This window comes from Ammospiza caudacuta, chromosome 3 (assembly GCF_027887145.1).
Source record: "Ammospiza caudacuta isolate bAmmCau1 chromosome 3, bAmmCau1.pri, whole genome shotgun sequence".
NCBI classification, from domain to species: Eukaryota; Metazoa; Chordata; class Aves; order Passeriformes; family Passerellidae; genus Ammospiza; species Ammospiza caudacuta.
In genome coordinates this window covers 102,314,233-102,336,176 of record NC_080595.1, presented here as the reverse complement: position 1 = coordinate 102,336,176, position 21,944 = coordinate 102,314,233, and the positions used below count along the sequence as shown (strand labels likewise).

Below are 21,944 nucleotides of genomic sequence, written 5' to 3'. Positions count from 1 at the left end.
AAATTGAAACTAAAAGAATGAAGGTAAGCTGTAGTTTTCCTCATTGCTACTTAGATAATTTGTTCAGTGGTGCCCTGTAGTATCATATTCCCCTCAACACAATATAAAAACAAATATAAAATATTTGTAAATATAAAACACTGGAAAAATACTCCAGGTATTTCAACAGCTTTTCTGGCCTTACAGCATAATCCAGTGTTTCAAAGGTTTCTTTGTACCTATGAATGTTATCCTTAATAGCTAATGGCTTCTTTGGCTTTTATATTCCTGCAGAGGCAAATGATTTTTATAAGAGCTTAAGCTGGAGAGGAACTGGGACTGAACTAGCTGATCTTTTTTAGTCAACAAAACATAATAACTGGAGTTCTCTTAGTTGACACTAAAAAATCCCTCGCTTTTGGTTTAGGGCAATACTGTATCTTAGGGCAATTTATATTGAAAGCAAATATTTAATATTTAATTTTAAAGAGATATCAACTACATAAAATATGTATTTAGAAATTGAAACATTTTTTTTCTGCTTCTCTCATCTACAAATATATTTTGTCTCCTAGTGTTTCTCTAATATTCTATGGAGTTGGGAAGAAACTAGAGTACAAAACTGTTCATTGGAGAGGCCATGAATAGAACAGCTGACACCAAGTTCTTCTGTTGAAAACCACCCTCTGTTACTATGAAATTAATTACCAGAAGACAAAGAAGAAAATCTCCTTCAGCAAACAGGTAAAGGTAAGTAATGATTATGTGCTTACTTATTGCACCATTTTCAAACTGATCAAGAACATGCAGAGTTAATGACACTATTATTCATTTTCTGCTCCCAACAAAAATGCTCCCAATAAAAATGAACATGATGTTATTTATTAATAAAGTTTTTGGAAATTCAGCGATCTTAATTCCACAAATATAGCTCAAATGTATATTTTTATCTTATTTGAAATATATCACACATCTGCTAATTTGCAGAGAAAATAAATTATTTTATCAATCAAAGGTAAATCTTTTGTCAACTACAGATCCATTTAAATAATTCACAAACAACCTTAGGTCAGGATACTGGCTACCATCAGCACAGGACGTAAGAACAGGCAGATACTTACTGTGACAGATCTATGCTTAGAACCTATGTGGTTCACTTTTCTTCCAAGAGATTTATTAAATATTTGAACAAAGAACTGTGATGATTATTTGACCTGAGAAATTAATAGCTGAATGGTCCTCCAAAGAGTTCTTAGTGAACGCACTTGATTTTTAAAAATGAAACAGCAAAAAGATTTTTTTGAGCATTTGATGATGCTATTCTGTCTACTACTGTGACTGCTGGATACTGAAGCAGCACTTGGTTTTGTGGTTGCAGGTTTACCTGATCACCATGTAAATTAAAAGGGAGAAGAGCTTCAGTGTTCCTGTGAGTCCTGAAAGCAAAGCTGCACAGTGGTATAAAATGATGGGGATAACAATGGACAAAATTTGAACTGCACAATCTTTAGAAGTGGAAACAACTTGTGACAAGATAAAATGCAGCTGGGCAAAACTCAGTGTGAATCCACATAGTACAAAAGATCTCACATGAATTTTTAATAAAATTGACCATACACTTTGAAGAAAACATGGAAATCAAGTGTTAAAATTTCAGCAATACTTCCATATTTGTATGTTTCTTTTGCTGCTTCCATTTTTTTGAAAAAATTGTTTCATAGCATTACCAGTGATGATCCATGTCACAGAAAATGCCATAGTGGCAGTAACAAGGCCTATTCTAGCAGGAACATTCTTACTGTACTGATGGCTACTTCACACAGAAGGGAACTACTTAAATGTGAATGAATAAACATCAAAGACTAATAACACAGCAGGACTTGTTCTTTGCACCACCTTATGTAGTTAAAAACTGCTATTTCCTTATGCTAATCATTTAATTCCATCTGTTGAAATCCTGCCAGCCACATGTCTAACATAATGACATAATTTGTACTTCAGAGTGTTATTCACATGTCTACCAGGCCTATGAATTTCTTCCCATGGATAATGCTATAATTGTATAAAATAAAGTGTAATAAATTTCAAAATGGTAGGTGAAACACATCAATGGAAGAGCTATATCTTTTTAGGAGAAGTGGCACAATATCTTAAAAAAAAAAAAAAAAATAGGCCTGTGCCAGGTCTGCAGACTGCAGACAATTAGAGCCAGGTGTCTCCTCCCCTCAGCAAGTAAAATTGCTCAGGCAACTCCCGAGTATTCCCAGTGCAACATATGCTGCTGCTGCAGGTGCTGCTTTGGCAGCACTGTGAGCTTAGCTCTTATAAATGTTCTTGCTCAGTTATCATTTTTTCAGATGGCCAACTTTCTTCCTGAGGAGAAAAACAAAATGATTGAGGCTGAACTCCAAATGTTTTGCTAGAATAGATTGAATGAAATGGAGGGGGGAAAAAATCACATTTCCAACCAACACAGCTAGGGGGACAAAGATATCAGTGTCATTCAAGAAAGCAGTAAGTCTGGTGAAGGAAGTTTCTTTTGCAAGCTGGTATCTCTACAGCAGAGGGCTTTATTGGTATGATTATCCTAACAGTCTCTTCAGCCATACTACATTAGGATTTTGCAAGACAAGAAAAGGCAGCAGATTTGTTCTTCCTTAACACTGAAGGCTAATTCAAATAAATGTTATTAAAGTCAGAATAACCTCTAATACCAAAATTGGTCAGTGTAAATTAAGATGTTGGCTTCTTTGATTACTTTATCAGGTATGTGTATGACCATGTTTACCGAGTACACTCTTCCAGATTATCTGTACAGAATGGTACAGATAGCTGACATGAAGAAGCTGAAGAGCAAAATGTCAGCTGCTCTGTACCCAAACCAAAGATTTAAAGAGGTGATTTAAGCATCAGTAAACTTTTTAACATTTTCTTTCTTTATAAAAAAAAAGAGAGAGTTTTTTTGTTTTTTTTTTTTTTTTGTTTTTTTTTTTTTTTTTACCTGGGTAGATAGTGATAGGGCAGAGTTTTAGTTTAAATGTTAGGAAGAAATGTTTTACTCAGAGGATAGTGAGATCTGGAATAGGTTACCCAGAAAAGTTGTGGATGCCCCATTCCTGGAGGAGTTCAAGGCTAGATCAGATAGGACCCTGCAAAACCTGGTCTTGTGGGAGACATTGCTGCCTGTGGTGGAGTTAGGGGAGTTGGAATAAGATGATCTTTAAGATTCCTTTCAACATGTCTTTTTATTTTTGTAATGATTCTATGTTGTATTGCAAAGGGGGCTAAACTGAGAAGATTTCTTTATGAAGTTTATGTTTCCTTCTTGTAAAATTTGCTTAAAATTTCAAAATGAAAATATGCTTCTTTTCAGATGTCTATGAGGTTGGATGAAACACTCTTCTTCTCCTCCCTAAACATCTGTATAGTCAGGCTCAGCTAGAAGGAACAATTTGTCCCCCAAAGTTCAATAATGGGTCCAGTAATGTTTAGTTTATTCGTCAATGATTTGGATGAAGGAGCAGAGGCCTCCTCAGCAAGTTCACTGGTGACACAAAGCTGGGAGGAGTGGCTGATACTCCAGAGGGCTGTGCAGCCCTTCAGAGGGACCTTGACAAGCTGGAGAGATGGGCAAAGAACTGTCTGAAACTCAACAGAGGCAAATGCAGGGTCCTGCACCTGGGCAGCTCCACACAAAAAATTAGGATGAACTCTTTTTTTGTGCAGTGACTGAGCAGTGGAATAAATTGCCCAGAGAGGTTGTGAAGTCTCTCTCTGGAGATATTCAAGAACCATCTGAGCACAATGCTGTGCCATGTGCTCTAGGATGACAGTGCTTGAACAGTAAGCTTGGACCAGATGATCCTGTGTGACCCCCTCCAACCTGAACAATTCTGTGATTCACACCCTGACTTTCATTCTAACCCCCACGACCCACAGACCATGGCTGTGAGATGTATTTCCTGCAGCATTTTCTTACTATTTTCACAAGTTTGTATTAATTGCAAACTTTTGTTTTGCAAGTCTGTGTCACATAAGTCTCAATAGAGTGATGCTGCTACATTTTAAACAGAGTGCTATATTGTACTTCCCATAGTTTTAATAATTGCTGTGCTTTCACTTTCAGTTCATGTTGTTTGTGAACAAGTACAAGGTTCAGAGTGTGGCCCATGCTTAATATCCTCAAAGATCTGCCTCTAGAAAATTCAGTGTGTAAAGAATCTAAGTTAATGAGATGTATAAATAGTAAATGATAGGGTAATGCATGAGAAAACTGTTGAGTGCAGAACAGATCTAATCATGGAGATACTAAATGCTTTCAGAGAAGTACCCAATATTCAATAATGCCTATGCTGGCTGAAATTCAGTCTTTGATACCTTTTACAATAATATGATTGATCAGTGCTTGTAAGCCCTCAAGAAGTCTATTGAAGTTGCTCTGTCCTCTTGATTGGTGCTTTTTTCCTTTGGCTATTCAGTATATTGTGTGAAGGATAAAAAGTCAAACTAAAAGGAACTTCTGAAAGGAATACAAGGATCTACTTTGCTTGGGGGAAACATCAATTCAAACTGTAAACAAAGATGAATGATAACAGAAATTTATAAACTTTGATATTATTTAAAAACTGAAATATTGGATGCGTGTCATGCACATTATGGCAACATTAAATGATAATGATAATGGTGTCAAAAACTTAACATTTAACATCCTCTTTCATGCTGCATATATTGTAGAATCATAGAATCAGAGAATGGCCTGAGTTGGAAGGGGCCTCAAAGATTTGCAATGCCCTGCCATGGACAGGGGCACCTTTCCTTAGACCAGATTGCTCAGAGCTTCACCTAACCTGGCCTTAAACATTTCTGAGGATGAGGCACCCAGAGTGTCTCCAGACAACCTCTTTCAGTGCCTCATGACTCTCACAGTAAAGATTTTTTCCCCTAATATCTACTTTAAATCTACCCTCTTTTCAGTTTAAATCCATTTCCCCTTGCTCTGTCACTACACGTTCCTGTAAAAAGCCCCTCTCCAGCTTTCTTGTAGGTTCCCTTCAGGTACTGGAAGGTCACAATTAGTTCACCCCAAAGCCTTCTCCTCTCCAGGCTGAACAATCCCAGCTCTCTAAGCCTCTCCCGATAGGTGGGGCTCTTCATTCCTCTGTTGGTGGGCTCCTCTCGACTCAGTCCAACAGGTTGATGTCCCTCCTGTGCTGGGGACCCCAGAGCTGGATGCAGCACTCCATCTGGGGTCTCACAAGAGTGGAATAGATGAATCACTATGTCACACTATTTCAAAGTTATTATACATAAAATAAATAGTGACAGTAAATAGTGACATTGAAGAACCATTAACATCTGCACTACCTTCAGTTTATGCTGTTATATTTTAATGCAACTTCTTCAATGCCTACATTTTCAAAAACAAAATTCAGTAGCTCTGAATTGAAGACTATATATATTTTCTGAACAGCATGAAGATTTCTTGTGTATCAAGTCTTCTGCCCACAGATTTAGAGCAATTTACAGAAGTTATTAGTCATCATTTGCTTCAGAAACAAAATTTATTTTTTCCATGTAAAGGCACATTATTTTTTTACTTTCAGTGATAAGGTTTAATATAATACTTTAAACATATACTTTAAACTCTGCTTATACAACATTTAGCACTGGAAATGTGGATTATTCATTTATTTCTCCAGATAAACACTATTTGTGTAACAAAGTAGTGTACATAAATATGCATGTATGTGTATACAAATATATATGTAGTCTTGCTGATGTCAGTTTTCATAATGGGATTTTACTGTAGGAATCATGAAAAAAGGAGATGTCGGAAATAATACAGCAAAAGCAAATGCAGAATTCCTCCACTCCCTGCCAGTTATTGTTGGTCTCCTATTTGAAGGATGGATATAGCTTGGAGAGGATTTTCTTTATTGTTTTGAAGCAGCTGGCTCTGAATCTAAAGAAAACATCATGCTGAGCTACCAGGAGCTGCATTCATTCTCATTTGAAAGCAGGTCATGCATTCATCTTTGCTCTCAATTTCTGAATAATCTCAGCAATATGTGCCACACATGCTGCTTCAGCTCTCTGAAAGGACTCATACTGGTAGCATCCCTTCGCACACTTATTAGTGGTCTGGGCTTGTGTTCCTTTTACTTCAGATTCTAAGTTTGCACACTTGCCACCTGCAAAGTCTGCCTATGTCATTAGCTGGTTGGTTTTTTTTTTTTTTTTTTTCAGGTAGAAACACTCAGCATTTCCCTCAAAACAAAGGGAAAAAATAGTATAATCACTGCAAATTTTGTTATTGCTTTTCAAAAGGTATCCACAGATTAAAGCAAAACTAAATGAACTGTCAGCATAATACTCAACAACAGATTTAACAGTGTATTTTCATCTTCAATAGGAGCTTCATTACTGAGAACTCAATCTGGGAAGCTATTTAGATCCTATCCCCAAAGGTGTCTATTGTTCTGTATCAGTCAGTGACATACACAAATTAGTGCCCAAAAAGCTCTCAAAATTAGAAAGCATTGATTTTTACTTTTAGGCCTTTTGTTTCTGTATTGTACATCAACCAAAGAGGAAAAAGAGAGTTAGCAGCAGCAAATGGTAATTTAGCTACATATGTTTGGTATATTGTACTCTATTCACACAGCTCTAAAGAATAAATTCAGGGAAGACAGTGAATTGGAGGCCACTAAAACATTATACAGACCACTCCATTTTTCCCGATTTGATTGTATAACAATTACAACAGCGATAATTAACTAAGGTGGTATGATGCTATTATTTGATCACTTCTACTGATAGCAATTCACTGTCTGTATACCTATGCTTGTAACTGAACTAATAGAGAAAGCTCATGTTACTGATTTTACCACTGTATCTAAGTAAAGCATGTAATAAAATATTTAGAGATGATCCAACTGGATTTATAGTGTGGGAAATTAACCATTTCTAGGTTCTACAACCTAGAATGTTAAGCATACTAGCTGTTGGAGGCAACCTAGAGAAAACTCAGGAGATGGAAAAGGAGACAGTAAGACTGAACAAGTGCTTCTGGAAGACATATCTTGGAGCAGCCTCTTTCCAAACACATCTATTCAACATTTCATGAAATAAGTGTAAGAGAAAAATCAAACAATCAAGCAAACAAAATCAACAAAACCAGCAAAACCAAATGTACAAACAAAACCAAAACCACTCAAAAACTTGCAGAATAAGCAGTGGCTTATTCATGTATCCAAAGAAAATAGTAACTGATGAAGTACACTTTTCCATTAGGAGGCACATTACCATGATCATCTGGATTGCCTTCATTTGCTGTTCTCTAACCAATAGGACAAAGGTAGATGAATTGTGCAGCTGCTGTAAGAGAACAATTGATATGCTCGTGTGTAAGGGTTATTGTTACCATGTTTTATAAAGATTGTCAACTTTTAAAAAGTGTGTACCTGAAGTTTCCTAACTGCTTCATTGTAAATGAAGGAATCAGCAATGAAAATAGGTACTTCTCTTTTGTGCTTTTATCAGTGGTCAGCTGCCCTCAGTAAGTTAAGAAAAACAAAGATAATTTGAGAGGAAAATATAATGGCTGTTTTAGTACTTATAACAACATAGAAATTAAAGGTGTCAGTGGCCTTGGGTGATTTATTAGCTGGAAGAAGATTAATCCTATGTTTACCTTTAAGAAGAAAAAGCGGAATGGAAGACTGCACACTATAGGCCAATTATCTTTATCTCTGTCCCTGGAAAGGTCATGGGCAAGACTTCTTGGAACCCATTTTCAAACATATAAAGGACAGAAAGTTAATTAGGGGCATTTAACAATTATGAGCTCCTCGGCTGCTCCTCATTTGACTTACTGTCTAGACCCTTTTTCCAACTTGTTTGGACAGGCTCCAGCACTTCACTGTCTTTTTTATCATCAGGGGCCTAAAACTGAACACAGAATTTAAGGTGCAACCTCACCAGAGGCAATGGCCCCTTCCCCAGTCCTGCTGGCCATGCTGTTTCTGATACAAGTCAGGATGCCGTTGGCCTTCTGGGTCACCTGGGCACACTGCTGGCTCATGTGCAGCTGGCCATCAACCAGCACCGCCAGGTCCTTTTTCTCCAGGCAATTGGTTCCCATAACAACTGCAGCTAATGTTTAAGAGTAAGGCAAAGAAGGCATCAAGTACCTCAGCTCTGTGTGCCTCGGTTTCCACTGTTTCCCATCTCATGTCCAATAATGTATGAAGATTCTCCTCATCCTTCCTTTTGTTGGTAATGTATTTATACAAATATTTTTTTATGCGACTTGGAAGATTAAGTTTTACTTGAGCTTTGGTGCTTCCAATTTTCTACCTGCATAACCTCACAGCATAGAAAATCAGAGAATGGTTTGCGTTGGAAGGGAACACTGAAGATCATTTAGTTCCAACTGCCATGGACAGGGACGCTTTTAACTAAACCAGGTACACATCCTTGTAAGTTTTCCTGAGTTGCCTGCCCCTAATTCTAAAGGTCACAAAAGGTCACAAACTATCCTTTTACTTTTCCTGAGTTCCAACCACAGATCTCTGTTGATCCAATGTGGTCTTCACCTCTGGCATGTCTTTCAGCACATGCATGTATGAGACCGTTTGTCCATTTAATTAAGATTTTAAATAATTTTTTTTTTAATAAAAAAGGAAAGTTTACATTTCTTCAAAACAAGTGAAAACAATATTTGTTCCAAATACTGGCATTCATAGAATTTCTTCCACTGTCTGATTTTCCCGACTATCTAATTTCTCTTTTGTCATTCAACCATATTGTACCAGAAAAATTCTCAACAGTGCCTAATGTACCACATCAGGTAGCCTTCGTATTGAAAAGAATTTCAGGAAACAAGCCTGTAAATTGTTGAGATTACTCACCAGTAAGATATAAATTTAATTTCTCAGTTCAAACTGTTTTTTGTTTGCCAAACATGGCAAGACTTAGAGTGAAAAACAGATGCTTCTCATTTTTCCCCAGTGCCTGTAACCTCTCCAGACAATGTATTACAATGATACAACTAAGGCATTATGGGTTTATAGCGAGGTTTATAGCATACTTTTTTTTTAAAAGTTTACCATTCTAAGCTAACTTTACTGCTTGCATTGCCAATGTAGTGCCTAGAGTGCCATCTTAATTTCTTAATCTAGCTAGCTACAGATATTTGAAACTGTTGAGAGATTTACAAAACATAATGCAGAATAAATGTTTTTACCAGCATGCAAGTAAGAGTGGGATAGAAAATTGGCTTGCACCTTACAATTGCACCTTTACATTTTCTGAACCTTGGATCAAACATCACAAAATGGATGGAAGAAATAAAAATAGGAGACAACTGTTTGCTGGTGAAGAAAATAATCAAACATAGTCAAAGAATTGCTGATGACCACAGTCTCTTCACACTTTTTTGGGCCTCTGTATATGTTATTTTTTTTAGTTTTCATTACCCTTTCCAAATCAGTGTAATATTCAGAATAAAAAATAAATATTTTCATTCCAACAGAACACTGGCAGTAAAGAACTATGTTTTATGGTCCTTACTTTCATAGCTTTTCAATTACTTACAACTGGTCCTCTACATTTACTTGGAAAGCAAAGATGGCTGAGTCTGTTTCCTGAAGTCTTTCTGTTCTCTTTATTTATTATTTGAGAGAAAACAGCAATTAAATTTCTTACTGTAAGGCCATGACAAGATTGTTGATGAGAAAATGAATAAAGTAATAGGAATACTTAGTAGAAGGCCATGACAAGATTGTTGATGAGAAAATGAATAAAGTAATAGGAATACTTAGTAGGAACCAAAGTACCTAGTATATGAAGAACATATTCTGCAATGCTCACAGAGAAGAAGTCAGACCACCTGCAATCATGCAGTAAACAGTGTTTCAGGGACCCCTATCCAGAATGACTTTTACTCACTGTGGATAAACTGAGTTCTGGAAGAAATCAAAACAGGGAGAAATATAAAGCAATATTCACAACCTACATAACACTAGTAGAGATGAACAGATAAACAATTTTTATTGGTAGAATTGTGAGGGAAATCTTAGAAATGTTTTGAAATTTAGTGGATACAGAAATTTTCATATTTAATGCAAAAATGTTTTAAAATAACCTTTATGAAGGATCTCGAACTTATGCTTCAGGGAAATCACTGCCTCCAACCAGTTAAAGTGAGACCTATTTGTGGTGGTAGATGAAGAGTTGGGGAGAAAAGTATTTTTCTACTGAATTCCTTAGGCATTCCTCTGAAATCAAACAGAGAACAAAATGAGGCTGAGGTCTGACACTAAATGAAAGTTCCTATGTTCCATTTTCTCTTCCCTAATTCTCTAACACAATAATGAGTACAGAGAACTATGTTTCAATATTAAACAAAAAGTATTGAAAATTTTATCAACAATGAAAATAAACTATTACTTCAATTCTCAAACCCTGAGGAAGGTTATTTTACAAAAGTTATTAATCTTGTTTCTAGCATTAGTGCTTCCTAAGTTATGGTTACTCCAGCATGAAGTAACTCAGGTGTACACAGAGAAAAAAATAAATCTGTAGCTGGTACTACCTATTACTGTGTACTACATTGTTTTCTGAAGAGAAATGATTATTCCCCTGGGTTGAGCTCCCAGGAAAAGCACCTAATTCACCAGTGCAGATTAATAGAAACAGGGTGAACACTGATTTTTAGCTGCGTCCTACAGAAATGAAATTGAGATTTTTCAGTGTGAAATCTTCAGGAAGCAGCAAAGCATTTCAGGTAGATCCATAAAAAGAAAGAATATGTAATTCCAGTTACATTAGTATACACAGTTTATGATACTTAAGAGAAATTCTAATACAATTACATTGTGTATCGAATTCAGGCATAGAACACAATGCCTCATATATATATATATATATATATATATGTACGTAAATTTCAGTAAATATAAACAGTATTTGCAATTACTAAAGGCTTTTATGGTAAAAAGTATCCTTCCAGTATTGTTACTCAGTTAGATGCACTTATTTATATTTATTCACAAATATAGAATAAAATTCTAAGGTAGTAACTACAAATATTCATGCATACTGGCATATACATGTGCTTGTAAAAATTTGTATGGCTCCCCTGGAGACAAATTCTGAAATTTCCAGTTTAAATTATGAACTTGGATGAAAAAAGCATTTTTATTATTATTATGGGCTTTAAAATGACCAATTTACCTTGCTAATACCCTCTTTTTTTCCTTTATTTTTCCCTTGTCTATGCCTTTGCCCATCTCTTAAAAGCATCAGTCTATACATCTGAAAGACAAGGGGAGTTTGCTCTTTAAGGGAAAAAAATTAAAATATGCTCTAAATTTTTTCAAACTTACTTCATTTTCTCACCTTTTTAAATGCAGGCTACAGTAAATCTAAATAGGCATAAACTACCCTGCAACTTTTTCAATGAATGCACTTTAAAAAGCAAAATCAGAATCAATCTTCAATCCATTAAATAAAATCTGCAGAAATTCTGTTGTTTTAAGCAATGACCTGAAATAGACAGGCTTTAAAAGTTTTTGTGCTACCAAGGTCAATGGACAAGTGTAGAAGAAGCCTTTTTTATACAGACTAGTTGAAATGGTAATACTTCTATCTTGGTCTTAAAATAAGGAGTAATATTTTTCATTGTTTTTAATATTTTTTGTAACAATTTTTGTTGTAAAAAGTGACCATATCTATCTAATTATTAAAAAATACCCTCAAGGATTCTACAGTAAACTGTTGTCTTGTAGTCTGAGTTAGCAGACCTCACATGAAGCACAGCCCTTTTTCTTTTTCAAATGGAGGGCTGTCACTCAAGATACAATTTACTCAAGGTAGTAAATTTCTTATATTTCTAAAATGCCAGTAGCTTTGAACTCTGCAATACAGTAAATAAGGGATTTTAAGCAATAACATATTAAACATTGTCAACTGTCATATTATATGACTTGTTAATATAATGTAACCAAGTACAGTAATCTTATTTTTAAGAGATGTAAATTCTGATAGGTTTATTGCTGCTTTTTTAAACAGTCACCATAAAATGCTCAGTCAGTTAACTCTTAGCAGTATATTTGTCATTTTTGTACGTGTGCTTAGAATATACATTTTAGAAAGAAAAAAAGAATGCCACAAATATCACAAAGTTTTAAAGATTAACAGCAAAAATATCAATAGTGACATGTCTTTGAACCACTTGTGTAACATGCTTTAGTCTTTCACATGGTATGCTGAATTAATAAGCAGCATAATATATTGTAAAGCACTGTGAAATTTTAAATCTTTTTCTAGGTCTTTGATTTTACTTAGGCATTCATGTTTTAGGTAAGTTTGAATTAAATATTCTCTGTGTATAACTAGAAAAAAATGAAATGTTCTGTTACAGGTACATTCCCACCTGCTCAGTCCCTTATATAATGAGGATGTGAATGTGATTCCCACTAACTATTTTTATTTGGCTTCCATATCATAAAATCACAAAACAACTTAGCTATAAAAACAAAGCCAAAACCCCAAACCAATACATACATGGGGTAGAGGCATCCTGTGTCTTTTAAGGCAATGAATTTTTAAAAGGTTTGCTTAAAAAATAGAACATAACAATCGGCAATAACTATTCAGATGTAAGATTTAAAACGGTTTTATTCTGGGACTGGACAGATGGGTGATTTGTATTAGATTAGTGTTTTGCTTTTGGGTGTGTTCTTATTCCTACTAGATTTTAGTGCCTCATTTCCAGACACTGCTGTCTGCATTTTTGTAGACAGTGCTAATTCTCTAGCAGATTGCACTTTACTGTTGAATTTTAGAGCAGTAAAGTGATAAGGAGAGTGGGTAATTTTAACTAGATTAGCTGCTCCCATTGTAAATATCACTGGTAAAAGATGAAAAAAGAGCATGCATTTATTAAAATAAATACATATAGTCATGTTTGACATATGTGTCTTAATGCCTTGCCTTTCTTCATGCTCCATTTTTACAACTTCTAGTCATTTTCAATTTTATAATTTCCCTTTCCTTATTTAATATCACAGTGGGTATTTAAAATTGTTTGATATGTTTGAATATCAAAACATATCATCCACTTGAGTGACAGAATGAAAATATTCATCTACCTTTGCCCAGAAGCTCTGGGAGACAGGTATTCCATCAGGTATATTGTACACATTAAGCACCTTCCAATACATTATCTGTTAGGTTTACATGCTTATTCCAAATCCTGTGATCTTGACCTTCTGGTTAATTTGCTAATACAGGCACAAGCCCTCTAGAATAGACCTGTCGCCTTCTTAGATTCCTTTACCCTTCCTGAAATCATCATACAAAAAGAGCAACATATAAATTCAATATTCTTCTCAAAGATATTTCTAAAGAAATTAAAAAAAAAAATTACGTAGAGAACTATTTGCTTTTTTAATTACATGTTAACCTTCTTTAGATTACAGTTCTGTTTATGGTTCAAAGTGTAGGAGCATGTTAATAGTTATTAAATGCAGTTTATTAAAGTAATTTTTTATATTAGCAGCTATCAAATAAAGACTATGATGGATTTGTTCTTTTTTCCCTTATATTCTTGTCATGTAAGTAAGAAAAATACAGGACACAATGTGCATTTTTATTATACTATTTCATTTGATGGTGTTAGGGCTAGTATTTTTCACATGAAGACACCAGCCTTTGTCATTATAAAATGGATAAACAACTATTAATTATGATTAAAATAATTTCCCATCCTCATTTATCTGATGGTAAGAATGAGATTTTGATTAAATAAAAGTGTGATATACTGAAAACTAATGTATACACATATTTATATGCATTTTGTATATATATATACACATATACACATATGTAAAATAATGATACATACAATAGTATAGACATGCATAGCATGCTAAATTTGCCTAATTATTCTCTATGAAAACTAGATTTTAGTGATCAGCCAGCTAGTAATACTGAAACACCTATATTCCCTTTCCTCACAGCACCAGTGAAAAGTTAGTTGCAGTTGTTATGGGAGGAATAGAGAAGGAGAAAAAACCATGCCATTGTATAAATCACAGGTGGCCCTCAGCCTGGATAATGTGTGTACTTCTTGTCCTGTTGTGTTAGTAAAGGAACAATAGTAATTAAAGAGCGTTGGAAAAGGGCAACAAGGATGGCTAAAAGTTTGTGATGGCTTCTGTAGGAGGAGGGACTGAGAACACAAGAAACCTTTACCCTATAAAGGAAGAAGCATAGAGCAATGTGTCAGTGGCCCAAAAAACCAAGGAAAGTTTAGCTTGGAATCTGCTTTTCATTCCCCTTTTCCACACTAGATATGGGATAAAGCTGGCAGCAGCAGTGGTTATCATTTTAAAAAAGGGAGATATTTTTCCATGCAACAGATGAGACCTGTGGGTCTGTTTGCTTTACTATATTGGCATAGAAGAGCTGATATGGGCAGAGATTTGTGGAGATTGCCTAGTCAAAGCCCCCTCCTCAGAGGAAACGTTTATATATGTTCAAGGGAAAATGGTGCAAGTAGACACTCACTGACTTTTACTGAACAAATCAAAACAGGCTCAGGAAAACCCCCCTTTGAAAGAACATAAGAAAGTACTGGAGGACAAATAACATGTGCACATTTCATTTTTTTCCTGGAGATCCCCTTATGGACACTGCTGGAAATAGCATACAGGGCTGTATGGTTCTTCGACTGAATCCATACACACTTTATTTGATTTTCATGTAACCTAATACATACACACAATGCAAAAACTAAAATATTCATGCTTCACTAAGTTTAAAGAACGAGGCAGTCAATTATGAAATCAGCTAAATCCATCTTGTTATCTACATATAAATGGAGAGGCATCTGTTATAGATGAAACAGAGTGTACTGCATATATATTCACAGCTCATACAAATGTGAGAACCTATTGTTTTACGACTTGCCAATTTTAAGAGATTCTAATGGTCCAGCGAAGTTGCTTCTTCCATATTAAAAAATATCTTGCTTCTTACATTTATTTCAGCATGCTGAGGAACTTAGAGGCATAGTGTGGGAGGATGGATTGCAGGAGAATCGAGATAGTGCTGAAAGCAATCTTACCCCTGGAGAGTTGCAACTGTACTAATTATCAAAGAGTAGGGACAGGCCTACCCTTAATAGGTCACAGCTATGTCCATTAAGGATGGGTGTTATAAAAGAGCAGGCTAGCTGATCAAGAGCTGGAGATTTTTGGCTGGGCTGTGAGGAGTAAGGGTTAGGTGGTTGTGCAAAGGACAGGAAGGAGTCAGCTGGCTGTGCAGAAGGAAGAGAAAAGGAGTCAGTGTTGTAAGATGGTAAACGGACGGTGACAAGCAGATTGGTGCCAAGCACCAACACCAACAATTGGTAGCCTGTATGGGGATGAGTGCCCACAGCATAGTGCTGTGTAATATGTATTCTTCCACTTTGGTCAGGCCTTGCAAGCTGTCTTCCACCATCTAAATGAAATGAAGCTTTTCAATTAGCGATCTTCCATCAGAAGAATGTTTTTTCTCTTACCCAGCATACAAGACCTGAGTAAGGTGTACAAAGCAAATACTTTACTATTAAGTCACTTTTTTGAGTTGTTAGGGGCACACAGCTGTGTACATGTTCCCCATGTTAAGCCTTTTGAAATACAGGAGAACTTTTGTACACTGCCTGGACGTACAATTGACATAAACAAATCCAAGAATAGCTCTATTTCCTTTGAGGTAAAAGACTAAATGTACAGTACTGATAAATCACATTTCTGCTCAAAAATTATCAAAATCCTACTTAACAAATCCTTAACGAGTTTGATTCTGAAAAAAAATTTTTTGATACAGTTGCCTAGGTTGCCCTACAAGACTACACTTCTAGGGTTGCCCCACAATTGTTTGCTTCACACTAGTAGTATATTGTATATCTTCTACAAGCTCTAAGACAAACTGTTCTACATTACCATTTCTTATCTTCTATGCTGTCTGCATACCACAGCCACAGAATAATATGTCTTCCAGACTCTAGTTTTTTGCTCATACAGCCTCTCCATGCTTGAATTGTTTTAATCGCTTTCCTAGATCCCTGTAGAAGTCCTAGCTAATTATGAGGACTGATGCTCCTTGCTCAAACAGATCAAGAAAATTAGAACAGATAGGTACTTGAAATAAGATGCTCTAAAATCTAAACTCTGCTTCCTTATCAGTAGAATAAAAGAATAGAGAGGTGGATATCTTAATGAACATTTAAAAACAATTGCACTTTATTTGGAAGAAATGTAGAAAAACATTCTTATTTTAGACTTTTTTTTAAGATCTCATGATCTGAAGGAAGAAAAATCTTGGCATTTTTTTGATCATTAGTTCTGTTGATCAAATATTCATGCTAACCTGTCTTGAGTATAAAATAATCTTGTAAAGATGCTATCAAAAAAGCTTCAGTTCTGAAAAAAAATTGTTGTCAAATATAATAAAAAAAATGGATTTAAAAAGCACCAGTCCTACTTTGTGAATCAAAAGATAGGGTCAAACTTACTTGTGGTACTACACATCTCTCAGACCCACAAACAATAAATACATTAAATTATAACAATCATAATTAATTATGAAAAAATGATTGAAAAAGAAAGAATGACATCAAAAGTTCCTCATTTTCCCTTAAAAAAACCCACATTTAAAAACCACATGTGTTCTATAAAATGCTGGAAAAGTACAATGAAGCTATAATATTCAAGAACATAACCTAGGGCAAGACCTGTCATAGGACTGTTGACAGTATTTTCACCTGATCAGGCTGAAAGCACTACACACATAATCCTTCCAAGACAATTTGACTTCTGAACCTAATCGCCAGGAAGAACTTGAAATGAACATTTGAAAAAGGCCAATGCAAGAATTAGAGGGGAAGGAAGAATATTTTTTCTCATTATTATGCTTACATTTTGAAATCCCAAGTTAAACAAATGGAATGGTCTGGGACCAAAAGATGCAAAAGTGGAGATGAGCTACCTGTGGATTAAATACAATGAGAAATTTCAGAGTATTTTATGTAAACAATTTCTCTTTCCCAGAATACTTGGAACATTCCATGGAAAGGCTTTGGAATCCCTATTATGTATTCATTATATCAATCATATGAATATTGGATTGAATTGTCTTCTGAAAGGCCCCCTGAGCCCAATGCTATCTTTATTATTAATTTGCTGATTGATATAGCGTTTATTGTTGTGGCAGCCAGCACTTCTAATTGAGAAGACTGAAATACAAAGGAAGGTAGGTGGGCATCCTTTCAGATGGTAATCTGTTTCCTGAAGCACTGATTCAGTGGCAATCTGCCCAGGATAGAACTGAATTACAACTCCCAGCATCCCTCTCCTTTCCAATGAGTTGTTTTATGTTTATACCAGGGGTTTGAAGACAGAAAGATATTTCAGATAACACACAACTCAAGAACTATCTCAAAGGGTATTTTTCATATTAATTTCATGTGAAGCCTGTAGGGTTGCTCATGTAATTGATTCACGCATAATTCAAAGAAAGTTGAAGTGTTCATGGCACTACTGAGTAAAATATCACATACATCCTAGATGAAGCTGGCAGTGGTGCTTACAGTTAAGGCAGCCTGACACTTGCCCATTACTGGACCATTTTCTCTACCTCCTGTTTTTTGATCTACTAGCTACAAAATTGAAACATCCCAAGACATATTCCCAAAACAAGAAGACTAAGCAATACTGGATTAAAGTCCTTTTGCTGCCCATTCCACAGTGTGTAACAGGCATTAAGACTCATTATTTATTTGAATTTTTGTGTTGTTTTGCTAGAGTAGGAGATATTTATCCCATCCTTTTTTTCCCCCTCAATTTCATTTTTCTATCCTCCATATAACTCCTATCCTCCAGTTTGTACATGAGCATTGTTCAGACTGCTTAGAACACGTGAATGGAAGGATACAAAAGGAGTAGGGTTCATACTGTAACATTCAGAGCACATACTGTAACATTCAGTAGCAAACCTGGCTTTATGATCTTTTTGTGTTTCTTACTTCTATTTGTAGACAGTATTTGGAATTGTAGCACCTAATGAAGAAAGGGAATAATATCTGTTTTCTAAAGCATATCAATATAGGAAAGGAAATCAGCTGAAAAAAGTCCTTTCCCTGGACCCCCTCAGAGGAGACTTATATCAAATATGTCGCTTCTTGTTGTGGGATCACAACCATATCTTACATCAACCTACCTTACTGTACTATTATAACATTCATGAAACCTTTGTAATATTGGCAGCACTAAAAATTATGATTATAATTCCTTTCAAGTTCCCTGAATCTGGTTCCATGAAGTCCTCCTGATGGTTAATGCTGGGCTCAGAAGCAAGTACAAGGTAAATATTCTTACAATGTTTGGTGTAAAATCTCATGTAGAAGAGGTAAGAAATATAAATAATTTAATTCAGAGGATTCGTCTATGAAAGATGAAAGGGTGCTGCAGTACTTAAGCTTGAAAAAAGGAGCCTAGAGTGAAAATGAGCTAGAAAAGAAGAAACAAGAGAATGCACAGGATTGAATTTTCAAAATGGCCATCAAACAATAATGAGCAAAACAGGTTACGAGGCATCGGAGTCCCAAGAGAAGTCTTTGTGCAGGTAGTAGCCCATTGCAGAATCAAGAGAGTGTGAATTACTTTAGGACGTATTGAAAGGTCTAAGCTAAGTAATAATATTTTTTGAGTTGTCAGGATATAAACACTATTTAATATCTTCATCAATGACATAGATTGGGGGATTAAGGGCATGGTCAGCCTGTTTGCCTATGAAACCAAGGTGAGTGCTGCAGTTGATTCACTCGAGTAAGGTACTCGGAGGGATCTAGAATATTTAAATTTATAGCAGTAGATATCTAGTTTCTCTCTTAAGAATGTTTATAAAATAAGTTCTTAGTATTTAATATTTCTACAAATGTAGCAATTGAAAAGGGACTTAGATCTAAAGATTTGACATAGTAATATAAACAGTTTATAAAGTAGCCTAATTTTAAAACTATATTACAAGTATATAAGGTATAAAACTACATGCTTTTAGGCAGAAGTCTAACAGCTGGAGAATAATGATGATGGATCTTAGGACGTTGTTTTGGATATGTGTCTGTGCACACATAGCATGTAAATTACCTTTCATCTAAATTTGATTCCAAGTTCATTTTCCCTTTGAGTTTCAAACATACGAGTGTCACAGACATCTTTTTATTAAAATCCTTTCTTAGGATTTTTTCCTGCTGAAGCTGAGAAGTTTCAGCAACAAATGTAAACAATGGTTATCTGCTGCTGTGGAATGCAACAGGTGGATCCGTGATTGGTGTCCTGTGGATGTTTGGATTTACTGACCACTCACAGCAGAGCTGGGTCTCACTCTCTGCCGGGACACAGACCTTTGTTATTCATTCTTTTCTATTCTTAGCTTAGCCAGCCTTCTGAGAACTTTTCCTTCTATCTGTTTTTAGTATAGTTATAATGTTATATATATATCATAAAATAATAAAACAAGCCTTCTGATTATGGAATCAACATTCTTGTTTCTCTTCACCTGAAAACCCTTGTGACCACCATCACACATGAGTACATACATAACAATAATATAATAATTTTAAATATTTTAGGGTCACTTTATGTTAGACATTTCCACACATGATTCTGAAAAGCACTAGAAGATAACTTTTCAGAAATAAGAGTCTGATGTTAAGCAATGAATAGTTTAAGATAACAATATTTTTGACCACTAGATTGAACACTAAATCCCTTTGAGTTCATATAGAGCACATGGTATCAGTACTGCCCTGAAATATTAACAAGTCAATGTGTATTAATTTAAGCAATTATATGACAGCATTCATACTAACCTGCAATGAAAGCTTCTTCCAGGTCCATCAACACATACACCTCCATTGTAGCAAAGAACTGAGCTCAGTGTGGACTCTCTGCAAACATCAACATCCACTTCACAAAACCTGCCAGTGTAGCCACTTGGGCAAACACAAACAAATGCATTGGTGGCATCTTGACAAGAACCTCCATTAATGCAGGGAGCAGATTCACATTCCTGAGAAGAGAAATAATAATACAGTGATTACACACCTTTAAAACACATTAGTTACTCATTCAGCTCAACAAGTGCAAGAGACTGAATCTGGAGATTAGAAAAAGTATTGGACTTTTTTATTGTCTGATAAACAGAAGTCTCTAATTTGATACAATTTTTTGCTATATAGAGATGCTTTGATTACAGCTCACACTCACTATACTTGTTCCTACTCATTAATCTTGCAGAGATGCAAATATAGCTTTATATAAGCAGTCTTACAACCAAAAGTATCCAATCCCAATCATGATTAAATTTTTCAAGCATGTTTTTGAGCCACAGTCTTACAATTATTCCTTCTAATTTTTTACATTAGGGCCTACTGCTGTAAAAGAAACACATTAGTAAGGCAATTATGGACAGAGTAAAGAATTACTTACATAAATGAATGCACACAAGCCTTTTATCAGTATTTCCTGATAAATGTTTTCTCATTATCAATTAATGCCTAATATTGCAAATAGAAACATGTTTATGTGTTCACATAATAACAATTTCCTCTGATAAGGTTAATGTAAAAATCATCAAATTTAAACCACACAAATTAGCAGCAAGTTAATATTTCTCCAGAATTACAGGAGAGTTTAGTTAGTGCAACAGACAGTGCAAGAAATATGTGTTTGTACTTGATCACAGAAACCTAGTTTTTACCTATATCCCAAAGGAGTTGTATTTTGCAGCTGCAACCCAAATAGCCTGGCTAAATCCAGTATTTTAAATTTATTTTCACACTCCTGTAACTTTAGAAGGTTTAATTCTTTAAGGATATCCAAGGGCACTCACATTTCCTGCAGGTAATACAGTAGCTTTGACAGAATGTAAATGCAGATGTCCATGGGGAATTGTGAGAAAACAACTTATTTACCTATAAGCTCTCCAGCTGGATGTATATAGGATGATTTATTAGTGAGCATTACATAAGCTAATTGAATTATATATCCCACAGGAAGATGGAGATAGCCCTTCAGACTGCCCAAATTTGTGTCTAGGTTCTAGAAGTAATCTTTTGCTATATTAATTATTTTTTTTTTTTTTTTTTGGCAGACAGTAGTGTTGTTTTTTGTTTAAAAAAAAATCTCAATTTTTACTTCCAACTCTCTGATTTTTTTTCTATTCCGTTAGCTTGTCCAATCTTCTTAATTTGTATTCACTTGTATTCCACACTCCAGACCCAAAATTTATTTATTCTCATTAGAAGAATAAATTAAATCTACATTAATTAATGGATAAAATTTTTACTTAATTATGATTCAAAAGTTAAATTCCAAAAAATACTGAAATCATCAAAGTAACTAAGGATAAATTCAAACCTCAGCCCAAAGTTCACAGCTTTGGTTCATTACACTATCACAGTTGTACCAAGTTTTGAACAACACAAAACTCTTATTTTCTCCTGTGAAATGTATTGTTTTAAGATTTTACAGTAAGATAAGCGTCAGAAAGTTTGTAGGAAAGAAATCACACCTATCACTTTCCAGTACATTCTGATGTGCTGCAGTTAAAAGTTTGTCATTAGACTTGCAAAAAACCAGAGTACATGATTACCAGAGACATGCTAGTCTGCCCTGCTCTTAACTTATGCAAGGAAATTGTGTCAGCATGAAGGCAGAACTATGCTAAAAATGCCACAAATAACTTTGGAATAAAGTTGATGAGCTACCACACTACCACCAAATGCTTTTTAGTCTAAAGAACAAGAACATGAGATGACAAATTGAAGTTGCAAGACAATTGTTACCAAGTTTTGCCTTACTTAGATCCCACCAGAGACTGATTGTACAGCATGACAGCATAATAGC

At 35.1% G+C, this 21,944-nt stretch overlaps 1 protein-coding gene across 1 annotated transcript in view; it reads right to left on the bottom strand.

The window, feature by feature from the left end:
• Positions 1-21,944, bottom strand: part of EYS (eyes shut homolog) — a 704,807-nt gene that overhangs the window by 373,536 nt on the left and 309,327 nt on the right. Inside the window, exon 29 of the mRNA XM_058801756.1 lies at positions 19,907-20,106. Within this exon, the coding sequence (XP_058657739.1) occupies positions 19,907-20,106 (200 nt within the window). The remainder of the gene's footprint in view (positions 1-19,906; positions 20,107-21,944) is intronic.